At 42.0% G+C, this 24770-nt stretch overlaps 2 protein-coding genes across 2 annotated transcripts; both read right to left on the reverse strand.

Moving 5' to 3' along the window:
- On the reverse strand, positions 1-23564 carry LOC111796902 (CLP protease regulatory subunit CLPX1, mitochondrial-like). The gene is made up of 15 exons (XM_023679697.1): positions 22285-23564; positions 21877-21938; positions 21669-21766; positions 21499-21578; positions 19400-19450; positions 18814-18888; positions 18650-18727; positions 14754-14810; positions 13158-13328; positions 12919-13023; positions 6365-6427; positions 6138-6260; positions 5904-6062; positions 2898-2918; positions 1-359 (listed from the first exon to the last, which is right to left on the reverse strand). Exons 1-15 carry the CDS (start codon positions 23182-23184, stop codon positions 306-308), a joined length of 2097 nt encoding a protein of 698 aa, XP_023535465.1. The 5' UTR covers positions 23185-23564; the 3' UTR covers positions 1-305.
- On the reverse strand, positions 9795-11965 carry LOC111796900 (CLP protease regulatory subunit CLPX1, mitochondrial-like). The gene is made up of 3 exons (XM_023679696.1): positions 11864-11965; positions 10268-10438; positions 9795-10133 (listed from the first exon to the last, which is right to left on the reverse strand). The coding sequence occupies exons 1-3, from the start codon at positions 11933-11935 to the stop codon at positions 9993-9995; spliced, it is 384 nt and encodes a 127-aa protein (XP_023535464.1). The 5' UTR covers positions 11936-11965; the 3' UTR covers positions 9795-9992.
- Positions 23565-24770: the final 1206 nt, after the last annotated feature.

The following is a 24770-nucleotide window of genomic DNA, read 5'->3' on the forward strand; positions in this document are numbered from 1 at the left end:
TCGTTAAAGACTAAATTTATAATTTAATAAAATAAATGGGAAGAAGACATCTTAATGGGCAGCTATTTCCTTTTCATTTTACAGATTACTCAGATATGTTAGCCTAAACGATGAATGCCTTTTTCCTTCCATCCTCCCTAACACAATGGACTTAACCTGAGCTATGTGGTGTTACAATGGGATAATTACACCATATCTGTTTATTTCTTCCCCCAAAATAACATAAACCAAAAAGGGGGAAATGTATTTTTTTTCTTTTTCTTTTTCTTTTCATCACGGTCGTGGTTACCTTATCTTGCACGTTTCTATAGACTCACAGCTCTCGATGACATCTCTGCCTCGCCTTCCTCCATATTATCCTATAAACATATTGTTTAGTTGCAACAAAGAACAAAACTGATATGAACCACGAACAAGGAATTTCCATACCTTAAGAGCCAAGAAGCTACGACAATCCTTATACACTTATATTCAAGCTATGGTGAGCTCGTTAAAGGAAATTCTAGAAGACGTTGGAGACCTCCCTTATATGTTGTGCAAAGTTGAGCTTCAAAAAATGTGCTTATTAGTCATACTTAGACTAGTTCCACAAATTCAATTGAGTTCATTAAATGTAACTTAGAGTGCATTTAATGCATCTCTTTCTCGAAGCTCAACTTTGCACAACATATAAGGGAGGTCTCCAACGTCTTCTAGAATTTCCTTTGATGAGTTCACGAGGTTTGTTGTAGTTTCTTAGCTCTCGTCCTTGTAATTGAACCTTGAGATATGGAAATTGCTTGTTCATGGTTCATATAAAAAATGTTAGGCCATATTTGAAAGAAATGGTACCTCTGATTCTTTCGACTTGGTTTCAGCTAGATACCGCTCCAACGCTCCATCACCACGAAGAATTTTGCCTCCGCAGCCTCTCGAATTTAGTGAGCCAACGGATTCTTCGTCGACGATGACGGCGTCTACTCTTTCGTTTCCAGTCTTGACGTCCGGGATCTAAACCATTTGAGAATAGAAATGAGCTAATGTTGTAATGGGCTACATAAAGATGGATGATTTTGGCATCAATACCTCATACATGGCTTCTGCAAGAACGGTTTCCAGTATGGCTCTCAAGCCTCTGGCACCGGTGTTCTTAGCCATTGATTTCTGGGCAATCAGTCTCAGTGCTTTCTCTGTGTAATGCAGCTTCACCTGGAAATCGAATGGCGGTTCTACTAAGAGGGTTCTACTCCACAAGGAGAGAGTTTCGTGTAGGAAAACGTAGAAATCGGTTGCATGAGAAAGTAAATACTCACGTTATTCATGCCAAACAACTTCTTGTACTGCTTACCGAGGGCGTTTTTCGGTTCAGTGAGGACCTGTTAACAACGGCAGGTTCAAGTAAAGTTTCGAGCTCATTTGGGTTATAGAAAAAAAATGCCGAAGAGAATTAACTCAGACAATATTTTGGATTTCAAGCTCATTCGAGGTCCAAGCAATGGAGGCTTTATGTAACGGCCCAAGCCCACACCGTTAGCAGCCCACACCGTTAGCAGATATTGTCCTCTTTGGGCTTTCCCTTCCAGGCTTTCCCTTAAGGTTTTTAAAACGTGTCTGCTAGGGAGAGGCTTCTACACCCTTATAAAGGGTGTTTCGTTTTCCTCCCCAACCGATGTGGGATCTCACAATCCACCTCCCTCGGGGCCCAGCATCCTTACTGGTACACCACCTCGTGTCTACTCCCTTCGGGGCTCAGCCTCCTCGCTGGCACATCGCTCGGTATCTGGCTCTAATACGATTTGTAATGGCTCAAACCCACCACTAGCAGATATTGTCCTCTTTGAGCTTTCTCTTTCGGGGTTTCCCTCAAAGTTCTTAAAATGTATCTGCTAGGGAGAGGTTTCGACACCCTTATAAAGGGTGTTTCATTCTCGCCTCCAACCAATGTGGGACCTCACAATCCATCCCCTTCGAAGCTCAGCGTCCTCGCTGACACTCGTTCCTTTCTCTAATCGATGTGGGACTCCCACCAAATCCACCCCCTTCTGGGCCCTGCGTCCTTGCTGGCACATTGTCTCATGTCTACCCCCTTCAGGGCTCAGCCTCCTCACTGGCACATCGCCCGGTGTCTAGCTCTGATACCATTGGTAACTGCCCAAGCCCATCGCTGGCAGATATTGTTCTCTTTGGGCTTTCCCTCAAGGTTCTTAAAACGCGTCTGCTAGGAAGAGGTTTTTACACCCTTATAAGGGTGTTTCGTTCTCCTCCCCAACTGATGTGACTATCTTATTGGACAATTCAGACAATATTTCATATAAACAAAATTGTTAACTAAATATTAGATCTCTAACAATTCAGACAATATTTCATATAAACAAAATTGTTAACTAAATATTAGATCTCTAACGAAGTTCTTTCTTCCAGTTGTGGTGTTCTAGATGAACAACAATAAAGAAATAATGATGGATACCTGGACAAGCTGTTCTTCAGTCAAGGCTGATAAGCTAACAAGAATTGGAAAACGCCCTATAAACTCTGGTATCAGACCATATGCTATAAGATCAGAACTCTCAACCTGGAAAGCACGAAATAGAACATTTAGACGAACTTTAAAGGGACTCGGGCATTATGTCGAGGGGACGTATCATCCAAAAAATAAAGTAATATNTTACTCAGATATGTTAGCCTAAACGATGAATGCCTTTTTCCTTCCATCCTCCCTAACACAATGGACTTAACCTGAGCTATGTGGTGTTACAATGGGATAATTACACCATATCTGTTTATTTCTTCCCCCAAAATAACATAAACCAAAAAGGGGGAAATGTATTTTTTTTCTTTTTCTTTTTCTTTTCATCACGGTCGTGGTTACCTTATCTTGCACGTTTCTATAGACTCACAGCTCTCGATGACATCTCTGCCTCGCCTTCCTCCATATTATCCTATAAACATATTGTTTAGTTGCAACAAAGAACAAAACTGATATGAACCACGAACAAGGAATTTCCATACCTTAAGAGCCAAGAAGCTACGACAATCCTTATACACTTATATTCAAGCTATGGTGAGCTCGTTAAAGGAAATTCTAGAAGACGTTGGAGACCTCCCTTATATGTTGTGCAAAGTTGAGCTTCAAAAAATGTGCTTATTAGTCATACTTAGACTAGTTCCACAAATTCAATTGAGTTCATTAAATGTAACTTAGAGTGCATTTAATGCATCTCTTTCTCGAAGCTCAACTTTGCACAACATATAAGGGAGGTCTCCAACGTCTTCTAGAATTTCCTTTGATGAGTTCACGAGGTTTGTTGTAGTTTCTTAGCTCTCGTCCTTGTAATTGAACCTTGAGATATGGAAATTGCTTGTTCATGGTTCATATAAAAAATGTTAGGCCATATTTGAAAGAAATGGTACCTCTGATTCTTTCGACTTGGTTTCAGCTAGATACCGCTCCAACGCTCCATCACCACGAAGAATTTTGCCTCCGCAGCCTCTCGAATTTAGTGAGCCAACGGATTCTTCGTCGACGATGACGGCGTCTACTCTTTCGTTTCCAGTCTTGACGTCCGGGATCTAAACCATTTGAGAATAGAAATGAGCTAATGTTGTAATGGGCTACATAAAGATGGATGATTTTGGCATCAATACCTCATACATGGCTTCTGCAAGAACGGTTTCCAGTATGGCTCTCAAGCCTCTGGCACCGGTGTTCTTAGCCATTGATTTCTGGGCAATCAGTCTCAGTGCTTTCTCTGTGTAATGCAGCTTCACCTGGAAATCGAATGGCGGTTCTACTAAGAGGGTTCTACTCCACAAGGAGAGAGTTTCGTGTAGGAAAACGTAGAAATCGGTTGCATGAGAAAGTAAATACTCACGTTATTCATGCCAAACAACTTCTTGTACTGCTTACCGAGGGCGTTTTTCGGTTCAGTGAGGACCTGTTAACAACGGCAGGTTCAAGTAAAGTTTCGAGCTCATTTGGGTTATAGAAAAAAAATGCCGAAGAGAATTAACTCAGACAATATTTTGGATTTCAAGCTCATTCGAGGTCCAAGCAATGGAGGCTTTATGTAACGGCCCAAGCCCACACCGTTAGCAGCCCACACCGTTAGCAGATATTGTCCTCTTTGGGCTTTCCCTTCCAGGCTTTCCCTTAAGGTTTTTAAAACGTGTCTGCTAGGGAGAGGCTTCTACACCCTTATAAAGGGTGTTTCGTTTTCCTCCCCAACCGATGTGGGATCTCACAATCCACCTCCCTCGGGGCCCAGCATCCTTACTGGTACACCACCTCGTGTCTACTCCCTTCGGGGCTCAGCCTCCTCGCTGGCACATCGCTCGGTATCTGGCTCTAATACGATTTGTAATGGCTCAAACCCACCACTAGCAGATATTGTCCTCTTTGAGCTTTCTCTTTCGGGGTTTCCCTCAAAGTTCTTAAAATGTATCTGCTAGGGAGAGGTTTCGACACCCTTATAAAGGGTGTTTCATTCTCGCCTCCAACCAATGTGGGACCTCACAATCCATCCCCTTCGAAGCTCAGCGTCCTCGCTGACACTCGTTCCTTTCTCTAATCGATGTGGGACTCCCACCAAATCCACCCCCTTCTGGGCCCTGCGTCCTTGCTGGCACATTGTCTCATGTCTACCCCCTTCAGGGCTCAGCCTCCTCACTGGCACATCGCCCGGTGTCTAGCTCTGATACCATTGGTAACTGCCCAAGCCCATCGCTGGCAGATATTGTTCTCTTTGGGCTTTCCCTCAAGGTTCTTAAAACGCGTCTGCTAGGAAGAGGTTTTTACACCCTTATAAGGGTGTTTCGTTCTCCTCCCCAACTGATGTGACTATCTTATTGGACAATTCAGACAATATTTCATATAAACAAAATTGTTAACTAAATATTAGATCTCTAACAATTCAGACAATATTTCATATAAACAAAATTGTTAACTAAATATTAGATCTCTAACGAAGTTCTTTCTTCCAGTTGTGGTGTTCTAGATGAACAACAATAAAGAAATAATGATGGATACCTGGACAAGCTGTTCTTCAGTCAAGGCTGATAAGCTAACAAGAATTGGAAAACGCCCTATAAACTCTGGTATCAGACCATATGCTATAAGATCAGAACTCTCAACCTGGAAAGCACGAAATAGAACATTTAGACGAACTTTAAAGGGACTCGGGCATTATGTCGAGGGGACGTATCATCCAAAAAATAAAGTAATATTCATTGACTATGCCAACAAATCTAAAGAGCTTTCGTTCTCACCGTTTCCAGCAACGAAGATGTAACAGCAGCGCTCGTAACCCCACCCATTCTCATGTTAGCACGAACAGGCGCGCCAAAACCGATAGAAGAATCTTGCCGTCTATCAGAGATTGTCTTTTCTAGATCTATGAACGCTCCACCACATATGAACAAAATATCTTTTGTATCTATCTGCACATTTTCAAAGCAATAGCCAACATCAAACCTCATAAAGGGATTGTATGCACAACAGGAAGTCTCTATGAAACTATATCTGAAAATATAAGTACAGCAGGTTGTGAATGTCTAGATTATAATTGAGAGCTATAAATGTCTACAAGTGATAGACTCGAGACTTAGTTTATGTACTTTCACAACACAAAAGGTTTGATGATTGACTTAAACATTTACCCACACTGTAACGGCCCAAGCCTACCGCTAGTAGATACTGTCCTCTTTGGGCTCTTTCCCTTTCGGGCTTCCCCGTAAGGTTTTAAAACGCGTATGCTAGAGAGAGATTTCNGGAGGTCTCCAACGTCTTCTAGAATTTCCTTTGATGAGTTCACGAGGTTTGTTGTAGTTTCTTAGCTCTCGTCCTTGTAATTGAACCTTGAGATATGGAAATTGCTTGTTCATGGTTCATATAAAAAATGTTAGGCCATATTTGAAAGAAATGGTACCTCTGATTCTTTCGACTTGGTTTCAGCTAGATACCGCTCCAACGCTCCATCACCACGAAGAATTTTGCCTCCGCAGCCTCTCGAATTTAGTGAGCCAACGGATTCTTCGTCGACGATGACGGCGTCTACTCTTTCGTTTCCAGTCTTGACGTCCGGGATCTAAACCATTTGAGAATAGAAATGAGCTAATGTTGTAATGGGCTACATAAAGATGGATGATTTTGGCATCAATACCTCATACATGGCTTCTGCAAGAACGGTTTCCAGTATGGCTCTCAAGCCTCTGGCACCGGTGTTCTTAGCCATTGATTTCTGGGCAATCAGTCTCAGTGCTTTCTCTGTGTAATGCAGCTTCACCTGGAAATCGAATGGCGGTTCTACTAAGAGGGTTCTACTCCACAAGGAGAGAGTTTCGTGTAGGAAAACGTAGAAATCGGTTGCATGAGAAAGTAAATACTCACGTTATTCATGCCAAACAACTTCTTGTACTGCTTACCGAGGGCGTTTTTCGGTTCAGTGAGGACCTGTTAACAACGGCAGGTTCAAGTAAAGTTTCGAGCTCATTTGGGTTATAGAAAAAAAATGCCGAAGAGAATTAACTCAGACAATATTTTGGATTTCAAGCTCATTCGAGGTCCAAGCAATGGAGGCTTTATGTAACGGCCCAAGCCCACACCGTTAGCAGCCCACACCGTTAGCAGATATTGTCCTCTTTGGGCTTTCCCTTCCAGGCTTTCCCTTAAGGTTTTTAAAACGTGTCTGCTAGGGAGAGGCTTCTACACCCTTATAAAGGGTGTTTCGTTTTCCTCCCCAACCGATGTGGGATCTCACAATCCACCTCCCTCGGGGCCCAGCATCCTTACTGGTACACCACCTCGTGTCTACTCCCTTCGGGGCTCAGCCTCCTCGCTGGCACATCGCTCGGTATCTGGCTCTAATACGATTTGTAATGGCTCAAACCCACCACTAGCAGATATTGTCCTCTTTGAGCTTTCTCTTTCGGGGTTTCCCTCAAAGTTCTTAAAATGTATCTGCTAGGGAGAGGTTTCGACACCCTTATAAAGGGTGTTTCATTCTCGCCTCCAACCAATGTGGGACCTCACAATCCATCCCCTTCGAAGCTCAGCGTCCTCGCTGACACTCGTTCCTTTCTCTAATCGATGTGGGACTCCCACCAAATCCACCCCCTTCTGGGCCCTGCGTCCTTGCTGGCACATTGTCTCATGTCTACCCCCTTCAGGGCTCAGCCTCCTCACTGGCACATCGCCCGGTGTCTAGCTCTGATACCATTGGTAACTGCCCAAGCCCATCGCTGGCAGATATTGTTCTCTTTGGGCTTTCCCTCAAGGTTCTTAAAACGCGTCTGCTAGGAAGAGGTTTTTACACCCTTATAAGGGTGTTTCGTTCTCCTCCCCAACTGATGTGACTATCTTATTGGACAATTCAGACAATATTTCATATAAACAAAATTGTTAACTAAATATTAGATCTCTAACAATTCAGACAATATTTCATATAAACAAAATTGTTAACTAAATATTAGATCTCTAACGAAGTTCTTTCTTCCAGTTGTGGTGTTCTAGATGAACAACAATAAAGAAATAATGATGGATACCTGGACAAGCTGTTCTTCAGTCAAGGCTGATAAGCTAACAAGAATTGGAAAACGCCCTATAAACTCTGGTATCAGACCATATGCTATAAGATCAGAACTCTCAACCTGGAAAGCACGAAATAGAACATTTAGACGAACTTTAAAGGGACTCGGGCATTATGTCGAGGGGACGTATCATCCAAAAAATAAAGTAATATTCATTGACTATGCCAACAAATCTAAAGAGCTTTCGTTCTCACCGTTTCCAGCAACGAAGATGTAACAGCAGCGCTCGTAACCCCACCCATTCTCATGTTAGCACGAACAGGCGCGCCAAAACCGATAGAAGAATCTTGCCGTCTATCAGAGATTGTCTTTTCTAGATCTATGAACGCTCCACCACATATGAACAAAATATCTTTTGTATCTATCTGCACATTTTCAAAGCAATAGCCAACATCAAACCTCATAAAGGGATTGTATGCACAACAGGAAGTCTCTATGAAACTATATCTGAAAATATAAGTACAGCAGGTTGTGAATGTCTAGATTATAATTGAGAGCTATAAATGTCTACAAGTGATAGACTCGAGACTTAGTTTATGTACTTTCACAACACAAAAGGTTTGATGATTGACTTAAACATTTACCCACACTGTAACGGCCCAAGCCTACCGCTAGTAGATACTGTCCTCTTTGGGCTCTTTCCCTTTCGGGCTTCCCCGTAAGGTTTTAAAACGCGTATGCTAGAGAGAGATTTCTACACCTTTATAAAGAATGCTTCGTTCCCCTCTCCAACAGACGTGGGATCTCAAACCTACATAGTAACTCTCTCTTTACCCATCGTTTCCAGCCTTGAGCTTATGCTTGCAGCTTGTAGGCACGTGAATTCTTGAGTGACCCCAACCTGTGCTCCTACGTGGATCTTTGCTTCTTACCTCAAGTCTCAATTTCTTTGGGCTTTCCCTTTCGGGCTTTCCCGTAAGGTTTTAAAACGCATCTGCTAAAGAGAAGTTTCTACACCCTTATAAAGAATGTTTCGTTCCCCTCTCCAACAGATGTGGGATCTCACACCTACATAGTAACTCTCTCTTCACCCATCGTTTCCAGCCTTGAGCTTATGCTCGCAGCTTGTAGGCACATGAAGCCTTGAGTGACCCCAAACCTGTGCTCCTACGTGGATCTTTGCTTCTTACCTCAGGTCTCAATTTTTTGGGCTTTCCCTTTTGGGCTTTCCTGTAAGGTTTTAAAACGCGCTTGCTAAAGAGAGGTTTCTACACACTTATAAAGAATGTTTCGTTCCCCTCTCCAACAGATGTGGGATCTCACACCTACATAGTAACTCTCTCTTCACCCATCATTTCCAGCCTTGAGCTTATGCTCGCAGCTTGTAGGCACATGAAGTCTTGAGTGACCCCAAACTTGTGCTCCTACGTGGATCTTTGCTTTTTACCTCAGGTCTCAATTGAATTGAGCTTTCCCGNGTTATAGAAAAAAAATGCCGAAGAGAATTAACTCAGACAATATTTTGGATTTCAAGCTCATTCGAGGTCCAAGCAATGGAGGCTTTATGTAACGGCCCAAGCCCACACCGTTAGCAGCCCACACCGTTAGCAGATATTGTCCTCTTTGGGCTTTCCCTTCCAGGCTTTCCCTTAAGGTTTTTAAAACGTGTCTGCTAGGGAGAGGCTTCTACACCCTTATAAAGGGTGTTTCGTTTTCCTCCCCAACCGATGTGGGATCTCACAATCCACCTCCCTCGGGGCCCAGCATCCTTACTGGTACACCACCTCGTGTCTACTCCCTTCGGGGCTCAGCCTCCTCGCTGGCACATCGCTCGGTATCTGGCTCTAATACGATTTGTAATGGCTCAAACCCACCACTAGCAGATATTGTCCTCTTTGAGCTTTCTCTTTCGGGGTTTCCCTCAAAGTTCTTAAAATGTATCTGCTAGGGAGAGGTTTCGACACCCTTATAAAGGGTGTTTCATTCTCGCCTCCAACCAATGTGGGACCTCACAATCCATCCCCTTCGAAGCTCAGCGTCCTCGCTGACACTCGTTCCTTTCTCTAATCGATGTGGGACTCCCACCAAATCCACCCCCTTCTGGGCCCTGCGTCCTTGCTGGCACATTGTCTCATGTCTACCCCCTTCAGGGCTCAGCCTCCTCACTGGCACATCGCCCGGTGTCTAGCTCTGATACCATTGGTAACTGCCCAAGCCCATCGCTGGCAGATATTGTTCTCTTTGGGCTTTCCCTCAAGGTTCTTAAAACGCGTCTGCTAGGAAGAGGTTTTTACACCCTTATAAGGGTGTTTCGTTCTCCTCCCCAACTGATGTGACTATCTTATTGGACAATTCAGACAATATTTCATATAAACAAAATTGTTAACTAAATATTAGATCTCTAACAATTCAGACAATATTTCATATAAACAAAATTGTTAACTAAATATTAGATCTCTAACGAAGTTCTTTCTTCCAGTTGTGGTGTTCTAGATGAACAACAATAAAGAAATAATGATGGATACCTGGACAAGCTGTTCTTCAGTCAAGGCTGATAAGCTAACAAGAATTGGAAAACGCCCTATAAACTCTGGTATCAGACCATATGCTATAAGATCAGAACTCTCAACCTGGAAAGCACGAAATAGAACATTTAGACGAACTTTAAAGGGACTCGGGCATTATGTCGAGGGGACGTATCATCCAAAAAATAAAGTAATATTCATTGACTATGCCAACAAATCTAAAGAGCTTTCGTTCTCACCGTTTCCAGCAACGAAGATGTAACAGCAGCGCTCGTAACCCCACCCATTCTCATGTTAGCACGAACAGGCGCGCCAAAACCGATAGAAGAATCTTGCCGTCTATCAGAGATTGTCTTTTCTAGATCTATGAACGCTCCACCACATATGAACAAAATATCTTTTGTATCTATCTGCACATTTTCAAAGCAATAGCCAACATCAAACCTCATAAAGGGATTGTATGCACAACAGGAAGTCTCTATGAAACTATATCTGAAAATATAAGTACAGCAGGTTGTGAATGTCTAGATTATAATTGAGAGCTATAAATGTCTACAAGTGATAGACTCGAGACTTAGTTTATGTACTTTCACAACACAAAAGGTTTGATGATTGACTTAAACATTTACCCACACTGTAACGGCCCAAGCCTACCGCTAGTAGATACTGTCCTCTTTGGGCTCTTTCCCTTTCGGGCTTCCCCGTAAGGTTTTAAAACGCGTATGCTAGAGAGAGATTTCTACACCTTTATAAAGAATGCTTCGTTCCCCTCTCCAACAGACGTGGGATCTCAAACCTACATAGTAACTCTCTCTTTACCCATCGTTTCCAGCCTTGAGCTTATGCTTGCAGCTTGTAGGCACGTGAATTCTTGAGTGACCCCAACCTGTGCTCCTACGTGGATCTTTGCTTCTTACCTCAAGTCTCAATTTCTTTGGGCTTTCCCTTTCGGGCTTTCCCGTAAGGTTTTAAAACGCATCTGCTAAAGAGAAGTTTCTACACCCTTATAAAGAATGTTTCGTTCCCCTCTCCAACAGATGTGGGATCTCACACCTACATAGTAACTCTCTCTTCACCCATCGTTTCCAGCCTTGAGCTTATGCTCGCAGCTTGTAGGCACATGAAGCCTTGAGTGACCCCAAACCTGTGCTCCTACGTGGATCTTTGCTTCTTACCTCAGGTCTCAATTTTTTGGGCTTTCCCTTTTGGGCTTTCCTGTAAGGTTTTAAAACGCGCTTGCTAAAGAGAGGTTTCTACACACTTATAAAGAATGTTTCGTTCCCCTCTCCAACAGATGTGGGATCTCACACCTACATAGTAACTCTCTCTTCACCCATCATTTCCAGCCTTGAGCTTATGCTCGCAGCTTGTAGGCACATGAAGTCTTGAGTGACCCCAAACTTGTGCTCCTACGTGGATCTTTGCTTTTTACCTCAGGTCTCAATTGAATTGAGCTTTCCCGCAAGGTTTAAAATGCGTCTGCTAGGGAGAGGTTTCCACACCCTTATAAAGAATGTTTCGTTCCCCTCTCCAACAGACGTGGGATCTCACACCTACACAGTAACTCTCTCTTTACCCATCATTTCAAGCCTTGAGCTTATGCTCGCAGCTTGCAGCACATGAAGTCTTGTGTGACCCCAACCGGTGCTCCTCGGGTCTCAATTATTCCCTGTTTATTCTATTTATGTGTGTACATGTATACATGTAATACGTGTAAAGCTGTCTCTAAGCAAAGATAAACAAATTTCTTCAGAAAAATCTGACAAAGAAAAACAATGGACACTTGCATACAGGTGAATAAAAGAAACTCGAGAGTATGTTTTCGTATATATTACCTGAACGTTATCACCGCGAGGATGTTTTCTCGTCCCCTTCTCAGGAACATTTACTATCTGACAACAAGTCATACCCAGAATTTAGGATGGGGAAATATAAGTTAAAAATAATACAAAATTTGGATCTTTAAATGACAACATACACAAATCATGCAATGTGTTTCTTAATTCTTATAGTGTTTAGTGTTGGACTTGGGACAGGGCTTAGAGATAAGGATTTTTTCCTTAAGAACCTGCATTAGGAGAAATCGCTCTCGATCTTCAATACCTTCGATGGAGAAACCACATAGTTTTAAACCGTTCGATGTATAAAAGAGAGTGCAGAAGGCAACGGTTCTTAAAAGGCACTTTTTTATATAAAAATCTTGATCTTTCGAAAACCTTTCATTTCAAAAGATCAAGATTTTTATAAAGAACAGAAAATATTTCATTCCAGAACATCAAGAAAAAGACCAGCTGTAACGACCNTATCTGCTAGGGAGAGGTTTCGACACCCTTATAAAGGGTGTTTCATTCTCGCCTCCAACCAATGTGGGACCTCACAATCCATCCCCTTCGAAGCTCAGCGTCCTCGCTGACACTCGTTCCTTTCTCTAATCGATGTGGGACTCCCACCAAATCCACCCCCTTCTGGGCCCTGCGTCCTTGCTGGCACATTGTCTCATGTCTACCCCCTTCAGGGCTCAGCCTCCTCACTGGCACATCGCCCGGTGTCTAGCTCTGATACCATTGGTAACTGCCCAAGCCCATCGCTGGCAGATATTGTTCTCTTTGGGCTTTCCCTCAAGGTTCTTAAAACGCGTCTGCTAGGAAGAGGTTTTTACACCCTTATAAGGGTGTTTCGTTCTCCTCCCCAACTGATGTGACTATCTTATTGGACAATTCAGACAATATTTCATATAAACAAAATTGTTAACTAAATATTAGATCTCTAACAATTCAGACAATATTTCATATAAACAAAATTGTTAACTAAATATTAGATCTCTAACGAAGTTCTTTCTTCCAGTTGTGGTGTTCTAGATGAACAACAATAAAGAAATAATGATGGATACCTGGACAAGCTGTTCTTCAGTCAAGGCTGATAAGCTAACAAGAATTGGAAAACGCCCTATAAACTCTGGTATCAGACCATATGCTATAAGATCAGAACTCTCAACCTGGAAAGCACGAAATAGAACATTTAGACGAACTTTAAAGGGACTCGGGCATTATGTCGAGGGGACGTATCATCCAAAAAATAAAGTAATATTCATTGACTATGCCAACAAATCTAAAGAGCTTTCGTTCTCACCGTTTCCAGCAACGAAGATGTAACAGCAGCGCTCGTAACCCCACCCATTCTCATGTTAGCACGAACAGGCGCGCCAAAACCGATAGAAGAATCTTGCCGTCTATCAGAGATTGTCTTTTCTAGATCTATGAACGCTCCACCACATATGAACAAAATATCTTTTGTATCTATCTGCACATTTTCAAAGCAATAGCCAACATCAAACCTCATAAAGGGATTGTATGCACAACAGGAAGTCTCTATGAAACTATATCTGAAAATATAAGTACAGCAGGTTGTGAATGTCTAGATTATAATTGAGAGCTATAAATGTCTACAAGTGATAGACTCGAGACTTAGTTTATGTACTTTCACAACACAAAAGGTTTGATGATTGACTTAAACATTTACCCACACTGTAACGGCCCAAGCCTACCGCTAGTAGATACTGTCCTCTTTGGGCTCTTTCCCTTTCGGGCTTCCCCGTAAGGTTTTAAAACGCGTATGCTAGAGAGAGATTTCTACACCTTTATAAAGAATGCTTCGTTCCCCTCTCCAACAGACGTGGGATCTCAAACCTACATAGTAACTCTCTCTTTACCCATCGTTTCCAGCCTTGAGCTTATGCTTGCAGCTTGTAGGCACGTGAATTCTTGAGTGACCCCAACCTGTGCTCCTACGTGGATCTTTGCTTCTTACCTCAAGTCTCAATTTCTTTGGGCTTTCCCTTTCGGGCTTTCCCGTAAGGTTTTAAAACGCATCTGCTAAAGAGAAGTTTCTACACCCTTATAAAGAATGTTTCGTTCCCCTCTCCAACAGATGTGGGATCTCACACCTACATAGTAACTCTCTCTTCACCCATCGTTTCCAGCCTTGAGCTTATGCTCGCAGCTTGTAGGCACATGAAGCCTTGAGTGACCCCAAACCTGTGCTCCTACGTGGATCTTTGCTTCTTACCTCAGGTCTCAATTTTTTGGGCTTTCCCTTTTGGGCTTTCCTGTAAGGTTTTAAAACGCGCTTGCTAAAGAGAGGTTTCTACACACTTATAAAGAATGTTTCGTTCCCCTCTCCAACAGATGTGGGATCTCACACCTACATAGTAACTCTCTCTTCACCCATCATTTCCAGCCTTGAGCTTATGCTCGCAGCTTGTAGGCACATGAAGTCTTGAGTGACCCCAAACTTGTGCTCCTACGTGGATCTTTGCTTTTTACCTCAGGTCTCAATTGAATTGAGCTTTCCCGCAAGGTTTAAAATGCGTCTGCTAGGGAGAGGTTTCCACACCCTTATAAAGAATGTTTCGTTCCCCTCTCCAACAGACGTGGGATCTCACACCTACACAGTAACTCTCTCTTTACCCATCATTTCAAGCCTTGAGCTTATGCTCGCAGCTTGCAGCACATGAAGTCTTGTGTGACCCCAACCGGTGCTCCTCGGGTCTCAATTATTCCCTGTTTATTCTATTTATGTGTGTACATGTATACATGTAATACGTGTAAAGCTGTCTCTAAGCAAAGATAAACAAATTTCTTCAGAAAAATCTGACAAAGAAAAACAATGGACACTTGCATACAGGTGAATAAAAGAAACTCGAGAGTATGTTTTCGTATATATTACCTGAACGTTATCACCGCGAGGATGTTTTCTCGTCCCCTTCTCAGGAACATTTACTATCTGACAACAAGTCATACCCAGAATTTAGGATGGGGAAATATAAGTTAAAAATAATACAAAATTTGGATCTTTAAATGACAACATACACAAATCATGCAATGTGTTTCTTAATTCTTATAGTGTTTAGTGTTGGACTTGGGACAGGGCTTAGAGATAAGGATTTTTTCCTTAAGAACCTGCATTAGGAGAAATCGCTCTCGATCTTCAATACCTTCGATGGAGAAACCACATAGTTTTAAACCGTTCGATGTATAAAAGAGAGTGCAGAAGGCAACGGTTCTTAAAAGGCACTTTTTTATATAAAAATCTTGATCTTTCGAAAACCTTTCATTTCAAAAGATCAAGATTTTTATAAAGAACAGAAAATATTTCATTCCAGAACATCAAGAAAAAGACCAGCTGTAACGACCCAGGCCCACCGCTAGCAGATATTGTCTTCCTTGGGCTTTCCCTTTCGGGCTTTCCCTTTCGGGCTTCCCCTCGAAGGCTTTAAAACACATCAGGCCCACCGCTAGCAGATATTGTCTTCCTTGGGCTTTCCCTTTCGGGCTTTCCCTTTCGGGCTTCCCCTCGAAGGCTTTAAAACACATCTGTTAGGGGAAGGTTTCCACACCCTTATAAATGGTGGTTTGTTCTCCTCCCCAACCAATGTGGGACATCACAATCCACCCCCTTTGGGGCCCAGCGTCCTCGCTGGCACTCTTTCCTTCCTCCAATCGATGTGGGACCGCCTCCAGATCCACCCCCCTTTAGGGCCCAGCGTCCTTACTGGCACACCGCCTCGTTCTACCCCCCTTCAGGAAACAGCGAGAAGGCTGGCACATCGTGCGGTGTCTGGCTCTGATACCATTTGTAACGACCAATGCCCATCGCTAGCAGATATTGTCCTCTTTGGGTGTCTGGCTCTGATACCATTTGTAACGACCCAAGCCCACCGCTAGCAGATATTGTCCTCTTTGGACTTCCCCTCAAGGCTTTAAAACGCGTCTACTAGGGGAAGGTTTCCACACCCTTATAAATGGTGGTTTGTTCTCTTCCCCAACCTATGTGGGACATCACACCAGCTTAGCGGGCCGAAGAACAAGAAGCCCCTTCCCTACGAACTTACAAAAAAAACTCCCAATCTAAATGGCTACTCCTGAGGCCGTGAACTGTATAAGGTCACAAAAACAATCAAAAGAATTGTATTTATCTGAAATATTCTAGCACTTCTTTCGTCCCAAATAAGACACAAAATAGCCTTCGCAGTGTTTGATCATAATACGAACTTTGTCTTTCAATCCCCAGCAGCTCAAAGACTCCACCAGCCACTGATCTAACGCCAAACAGTGTCACCAATTTAAACAGAATAAGTTACCAAAGTAGTTCCACTCTCTTTTGCATATGTAGGGGAGATATTAAGGTTAGGATATCTTCTTTGCATCTTATCATGAGTATTAATGCTGCTGTGAGCAACTGTTCAAAGGAGGAACCGCCCTTTCGGGTACCGAACCTCCCCAACTTAAAGAGCAGATCTCTTTTCTTGCAATGCCAAGTAAGTTGCTTTCACTGTGAAGCCTCAACTCTTCCAGATCATCAATAGATTCAGCAGGAAGCAAGATTGCATCAAGAATTTGCCTCCTCTCCAGAAAAGGCATTTGTGTATCATCCATGGTATAGGACAAGCCATTTCTTAGTCGCTCGCCAAGAACTATGACCGCGGTTTTACAAAGGGAAGTAACAAGACTCATAGGTCTAAAGTCGCTCACTTTCAACACCTCACTCTTCTTTGGAACCAAAGTTACATACGTTTTGTTCGTCCCCTTGTTAAGAAATTCGTTCTTTAAAAACTCCTGGAAATTTCTTAAGAAACCAAGCTTTCATAGAAATGTACAGTGGCATACAAAATAATCACAAACGTAGTCCTCAATAAAGAGGTTTACGGGGCAAGGAGACGGTCCCCGCCCCATTGAAAGAACTTCAAGCCAAGAGAATCATATCAAGCTGATAAAAAGATCCTGATTCGAGATAGATTCCGGCCAACAAAAACTCAAAGAGATGCATAAAACCTCACAATGTCACACACCTCTTCTAATAAAGATCTCTCCCCCTCTAAAAATTCTACCATTTCTCTTGATCCAAACTCTCCACAATATAGCAGAAACAAGCCTACCACAAGCCTCTCCCCACACAATAGCAAAATCGACTCTATACGGAAAATGTAATGGTAATACGCAAAAACAAGATATACTCGACCCATGTGTTCTATGGAAGATTACATAGATAATAAGATTAATCAAAGGTGACTGCAATGGTTTTAATCTACTCGTGGAGGATAAATTCTANTTTTTTTTTTTTTTTTTTTTTTTTTTTTTTTTTTTTTGCTTTGGTAAGAAACCGAGCTGTTATTCAGATAAAACGAAAGAAAACAAGGGCGTGCAAAAACAAGACTAAAAAGAAAGTGAGCCCCTCCTTTACCTCCTTACGCAATCTATCCACCTCTCAAAAAGTCCTAATATTTCTCTACAAAAAACGAGTTTGCCACAACACATTGCCTTTCTCACTGAAAATCGAACACGAGGACCTCCTCAATCATAAAAAGCAATCTCACCTCCAAGCCACATGTTAAAAGCCCTCAACCATCTTCTCCAAATTGACGGTGCAAAATGAAGCGTGGCGTTGTACTAAAAAGGAAGTGTGGCGTTGGACCTAATACATAGTGTTCACCTGACCATGTAAATGTGACTCAGCAGATTACCTCCCAATGGCAGCCCAAGATAAGTGGATGAAAATTGAGTCACCCCACATGCAGGTTAAGAAGCCCAAGAACTTGATTTGGCAGAGCAAAAATAGGGACCAATGATGGAACTTCTACCCCGGTTAATCTTAAGGCTAAAAATAGCTTCAAAGAACGACAAGAGTACATTAAGATTAACGAAAGAGCTATCACGGCCTGAATAGAAGAAAAGAATGTCATTGGCAAACTAAAGATGGAGTCAAATGAATTGACTCCTTTCCCACCTTAAAACCCTCCGCCACCCCCTCCCCAACCAATGTGGGACATCACAATCCACCCCCCTTCGGAGCCCAGCGTCCTCGCTAGCACTCGTTCCTTTCTCTAATCAATAGGGGACCACCACCAAATCCACCCCCTTTGGGGCCCAGCGTCCTTACTGGCACATTGCCTCGTGTCTACCCCCCTTCGAGGAACAGCGAGAAGGCTAGCACATCGTCCGGTGTCTGACTCTGATACCATTTGTAACGACCCAGATCCACCACTAGCAGATATTGTCCTCTTTGGACTTTCCCTTTCAGGCTTCCGCTCAAGGCTTTAAAACGCATCTGCTAGGGGAAGGTTTCCACACATTTATAAAGGGTGATTTGTTCTCCTCCCCAACCAACGTGGGACATCACACTCCTCCTCCTAACATAGAAGGTTCAATCCAGATGGTCAAAAGCTTTCTCTAATTCAACTTTGAAGATAAACCCTTCTATTTGCTTCCTGTGGTCTTCAATGGCTTCATTAGCTATCAACACTTGGTCTAAGATTTGTCTTCTAGCTATACAAAAGCCTTGAGATTTAGAGACGGTACTAAGAAGGACCTTCCTCAATCTATGATCTTATATAAACACGTACAGGCTAATGGGTGTAAAGCCTTTAACTGTGTTAGTCTTATCTTTCTTAGGAATACAACACACGTCTCACTCATCCTAGAATCAATAATGCCCCTTTCAGTAAAAGATGTACACAAAAAAAGAACAAAATAATGTACAACCTGAAATAGCATAACAATTTTTTCGTTAACACGTTAAATTGGAAAAAGTAATGCACTGGAAGTGATAAAGTTTAATCAACTCACAGTTCCTTCTAGCATCTTCAATAATGCCTGTTGAACGCCTTCACCAGAAACATCTCTGCTAATATTTAGACTCTCAGCCTAAGAAGAAGAACACCAGTGGGTTTATGTTGATATAGTAGATCTAGATAAAGGAAGCAATTGATTAAATGAAGAATCGTGAAAACCTTCTTTGTTATCTTGTCAACTTCATCAATGTAAATCATCCCTTGTTGAGCTGCTTGTACATTGAATTCTGCTGCCTAAATCAATATAAAATGTGCATCAATATCAGCAGCTCATAGATTAGTTAGCAAGATCTGGATACTTATAAAGTAAACGGACTGTTCAATGGGGAGAAAATATTTAAGTAAGAACCAGATGTCTTGAACTAAAACAGTCATCAAGCATCCAATCAGTTTAACAAAATGGTGACGAAACGACATAGATGTATTTCTGTATACCAGAAAAGGCATATGATCTTGTGGAAGAACAACTTTAACAGAATGACACGAGTTTTAACCAGAATTCAAATCAAGAGCATGGAAGAACTTCATCAATCATAAAGGGACGAGTTGAGTTAAGGCAAGCAAATATTGGATTATGTTTCAGCTAGCTGGTGACAAAATCCAAATTAGTGGTAGTTTCAGGTGTCATTTGGGTATTAACATTTTCTCAGTTTGTTGAGCTGAATTATAAGTCACTAATACACCATACCAGCAAGCTACAAGGAAATTTCTAAACACAGTTAAGGAAATTAAACATGAAACTTACAGCAAGTAGCTTGTACAAAATCGATTCGACGTCTTCTCCAACATAACCAGCCTGCGAAAAGTAAAAGCATCCTCTCTTAATTCAATAACAAATTTTATTCTCTTGAGAAGAAGCTAATATTGTATGAACTAGTGTTGGAGGCTTGGAGCACATGGAAAAATGAAGAAAGTTAGAGCAATGTGTATTCTGGTTCTCTACTATCAAATTAATGGATTGCTTCTACATTTATTGCCCCGCGTCCCTTTTGAGAGGAAACAAACAAAAGGATAAGGCACCCGTTAATGAAAACTGAAAAACTTTATCTTCGAAAAGTCGACTATGTAGACTACAAGAAGAAGAAATTCCAAAATACAAGGACTTAACACTCCAAAACCAATAATAAGTAAAGCAATGAACTCTATCCCATGCAGCTTCCACATTTTCATCCTCATCTTTGAAGACCATCTTCTCATTCAACAAATAGCCAACAGAGTGCCTAATCACATGGTTTGCCCTCAACGTTTTTAAAACGCATATGCTAGGGAAAGGGTTCCACACCCTTATAAAGGGTGTTTCGTTCTCCTCCCCAACCGATGTGGGATATCACAATCCACCCCCCTTCATGGCCTAACGTCCTCGCTAGCACTCGTTCCTTTCTCCAATCGATGTGGGACCCCACCAAAACCACCCCCTTCGGGGAACAGCCTCCTTGCTGGCACATCGCCCGGTGTCTGGCTTTGATACCATTTGTAATGGCTCAAGCCCACCGCTAACAGGTAGGTATTGTCCTCTTTGGGGTTTCCCTTTCGAGCTTCCCCTCAAGGTTTTTAAATGCGTCTGCTAGGAAAAGGTTTTCACGCCCTTATAAAGGGTGTTTTGTTCTCCTCCCCAACCAATGTGGGATATCANACCCCCCCCCTTCCCTCAGGGAACAGCCTCCTCGTTGACACATCGCCCAGTGTCTGGCTCACGGCCCAAGCCCACCGCTAGCAGATATTATCCTCTTTGGGCTTTCCCTTTTGGGCTTCCCCTCAAGACTTTAAAACGCGTCTGCTAGGAAGTTCTCCTCCCCAACCAACGTGAGATATCATAGTCTTCTTGTTTCATTTTTAGGCACCTTATGCAACAATCAAGACATATCTCTTTACAAAAAGACCAGCGCATGTCAAATGGAATTAGAAGCCTATAAATGGTGAAAAGAAAGTAGATTAATACTGAAAAGTTTAATGATGTCATTGGAGCCACAGTACCCAACACATTAACCATACAATTCTCTTTGATCTCTTATCAATTTTCCACATAATCTACTTCCACTTTGTGGGTTAGGGCTACCTAACTCTATAAATAATTGTAATCTTCCACCTGATCCCAGTGGGGATTGCAAAAGAAAATATGTATACAATAATGTGTGGTCTATACCCATTGTCCAAAACTTTCCTTCTAGTTCTAGTCAGACATCTTTCACACATTAGTTACTAATTTATTTCTTCTTTGGATTGAAAGCAGTATTTTATCTATCATAAAAGAAACATTCCATAACATTTCAATCTTGGCTCTCGAGGAAGTCTCTAGGGAACCAAAACTTGATACTCCGAACGGAGAAAAGCTACTTTGGTCAGTATTTTGAGATAGAAAAGGAAAGTTTCTTAACACTTTTAAATCACATGGCTTAAAGCACCTCATAATTGAGTAGTGGTACAAGAAAGAACTAATATCATGAAGTTCGGATATCTCCATCTGATATAAAAGCACTCTCCCGTTCTTTACCGCTTAGTTGCTAGCCTCTTATCTCGTTGAGAATCAACCTAAGACATACCCGATCATCCCAAGAATTGTGCTGCAACTGAGCTACCTTTGTTTCAAATAATTGAAAAAAATGATTAAGAAAAAGAACGTATAAACAAAAATGTAAAAGGCTGCCTGCTTTCTAGTTCGAAGAAACTATGAATTTTTATCAGTGTGGCAAGCCTCAACTTCAAGACTTCATTCACAAAGGAAGAAAAGGCACAAGATGATGACTAGGATGTGCCAGAAGCTCACAGTAAACATACGAACACCATCATATTTTACGGTTTCCTATAAATCATTCAGAAAAGGAACAAAGAAAGAAAGAAACTCACCTGTGTTAAAGTTGTAGCATCAGCAATGACAAATGGCACGTTCACAAATCGAGCCAAAGTCTTAGCAAGGAGTGTCTTCCCTATATTACAATTCGCAAATCAGAACGAGGCTTCAATGAATAACAATCAGAGACAATACATTGGAACTCGATAAGCGTATAAGTTCATACCAGAGCCTGTTGGGCCCATCAAAAGAACATTGCTCTTTTCTAACTCGACGTTATCATCATCATCTATCCGATCTTGGGTACCTGATTCAGTTCCCGACCTGCAACACAAATCCACAACAACAATAGCAGCCAACTCATGGACATGAACTGAAAGGAAATATTTCCCAAAATAGCAATTTTGATGCAAATGTTATAGAAAAAAACTAACCCTTTTTGCAAGGAAGCATGATATATTCGTTTGTAATGGTTATGTACAGCCACAGAGAGTACCTGAGAAAGATAAAGAAAGCTGACTTCAAAATTTAACAATAGTTCACCAAATAATGACATAACTTCCCCTTGCAACAACAATCACCTAAATTTGCAAAACTATGTTCTTCAGCACCGAATATTAGAGCTTACATTCGTTCGCTCCTAGTTATCGATGTGCTAAAACGTGATCAAACTTCAAAGACTAAGTAATTGGAGAAATTTAGAAAGAAACTAAAAAACATGACAAGCTGGGCATAATTAACTGCATGATAGCTGAATATATGTCCATTTTTATGCAGAAAAGCCACGATGAAATGCATACAAATGATAATTCTATTAGATCACTGAAAAAGAGTATGCAGACCTTCTTGGCTTTTTCTTGGCCAATAACAAATTTGTCCAAACCCTTGCAAATCTCTTTTGGAGTTGGTAGATCCTTCCCCAAATTGGATCCACCCCACTCACTCTTCTTACCATCACCAGCGCCATTTCCACCAGAACCGGAGGTGTTTCCACCAGGACCTGTAGCACGAACGAAGTTCACACCAGGCACAAATGGCGGTCCCGGAGGAGAATGCACCGCCAACCCATTGACGGGGGGCGGTCCAGGAGGCCAATTTTCAGGCGGTTCTCCACCAGACGATCTCATAGTTTCGAATAAGGAGACTCTCAGCCTACCACTCGCATAATTTTCATCTGAAGAACCGATGATGGCATTACCTTTACCATCTTTGCTAGTGATCCTTTTTACTGCGGAATTCTTTGGTTTGGAATTCAGATTACCAATCTCAATGAAGCTGCCCTGTAGAGGAGCGATCTTGTAAGGGCGGAAATAGTAAGCGGATTTGCAATTGGGGCACAAATTAACAGCCTCGTAAGCTTCTCTTCCTCCAGCAGCCTTGGAAGGAGCATCACCAGAAGGAGGATTAAGGGTTGGGAAATGGCGGCTAGAGAAGATGATATCCATATGCTTGGAGCAACGAGGGCAATTGGCCTCAGCCCGAATCTTACGGATTGGAGTACCTGTGTTATTGGACTGTGAATTGAAATCATCGGAACCAGACCCACCGTTGTCCCATTTGTACCGCTCCTGAACGCCGATAAACGATTCCCGCCGGCGATAACTCGAAACATGAAGATAATTGAGATGGGTCGAAATGGGGCAAATCTGGGTCGTGCGGTGATTCGGATTTGAGAAACAGAGCAACCTTATCGCCTGCAACTTCTTCCATTTCAAGATCGCACTTCCACCACTGCCAGACATGAGAAATTTGTATATAATCCAACAAAGATGAACAAATAAGATCGTTCGTCAAGAACCCAGATGAAATCCAATTCAGTTCAAGCTCTAAATCTCAAGAACAGAGAGAGAGAGAGAGGGACAAATCGACGAAAAAGGTGCGCATCAAATGAAAGAGTACAAACTTGGCAAGGAGAATGTTAATTTATTGAGAAAGAGAAGGGTGTGGAATATTTTATGATTGTGAGGATGAGAAGGAGTGTGGGATTTGGGAAAGAAAACAGGGAGAGGAGCGAAGGAGGGGAAGATGAAATTGGGAGAGTTTCAAGGAGAAACTCTCATGGTAAGCAATTCTTCGTCCATGCTCGATTTCAGCTCTCGAATGGATATTGTGGATTTTCTGTAATTTATGTCCGAATTTTTTATTGCTCATGATGTCTCATAAATGGTTAATTCCAATTTCTATCATTAATCACATAAATTCCACTGTGTTTTTATACTTAGAAACACTATCCAAGTATGAAAAAAATAAATAAAAATGAAATACCAATGGCGTTTTTTTTTTTCTTTTAACAAAATGATTTAGTTTCAATAGGAGGTCTCTTGCATTGAGACTTTGTTATAACAATTCTAACGTGTGGGTTCTATAAAACGTAGTTAGGGCGTTCGTCAGGTCGAAGAACATTACTAAAAACTCAAAAGCCTCATATTTCGTTACGCACATTTTCTTGGGTTCATCTCCCTCAACAATGCGTATTTCGGAGTACCCTAATCATAAGTTTAGCTTTGTGAAGTATTTTGGCCTTGTGAAGCTGGTCAAATAGATCAGATATTATCGGTAAGGGATATTTGTTATGTGTTGTCACCTTGTTCAAGGCTCGATAGTTTATGCACAGACGGAACGTCTCATCCTTCTTTTTCTAAAATAGTACGAGGGCCCCATAGGGTGCCTTTGCGGAGCGGATGAATCCTGCAACTAACAACTCATCCAGTTGCCTTCTCAGTTTGGCTAGCTCTAGTGGAGTCATCCGATATGCATTTTTCGCTAGAGTTTGACCCTAGGGAGAAGCTTGATTTCATGATCAATGCCCCAACGAGGTGGTAGTGTTTTTGGCAAGCCCTCTAGCATTATGTAGCATAACTATTCAATACATCCCTAACTTCACTCGGGATAGGTTCAATGGTGGTTACATCTTCCACCAAAGGTATGACTATAAATGTGGCCTACTCTTGCACGAGCGCTCTTTTCAATTGTCAGGAGGAAACCATTATGAGGTTACCTGATTGTTTCATATTTGCGGGGAGTAAGTAGGATTGTGATTGGTAATCACTATGCACTTCACTAATGACATTGAAATGACTTTGTGCTTAAGGAGGAGATTCATTCCAAGTATGACGTCGAAGTCCGCCCTGCGAACCACGACAAGATCTTTTTTTTTTTATCAAGCCCCCAGTTTTAAGGAGACTCTCTTAAAAACTCCAATGTTAGATAGGACCTATGAATTAATAGCTTTCATTTTTCGAGGTCCTCTATTATGTCTCCCAAATTACGGGCTTCTTGGTCAGAGATGAAATTATGAGTTGCGCTTAAGTCTACCAGGATGTTTTTG

This window comes from Cucurbita pepo, chromosome LG06 (assembly GCF_002806865.2).
Source record: "Cucurbita pepo subsp. pepo cultivar mu-cu-16 chromosome LG06, ASM280686v2, whole genome shotgun sequence".
Lineage (NCBI taxonomy): Eukaryota > Viridiplantae > Streptophyta > Magnoliopsida > Cucurbitales > Cucurbitaceae > Cucurbita > Cucurbita pepo.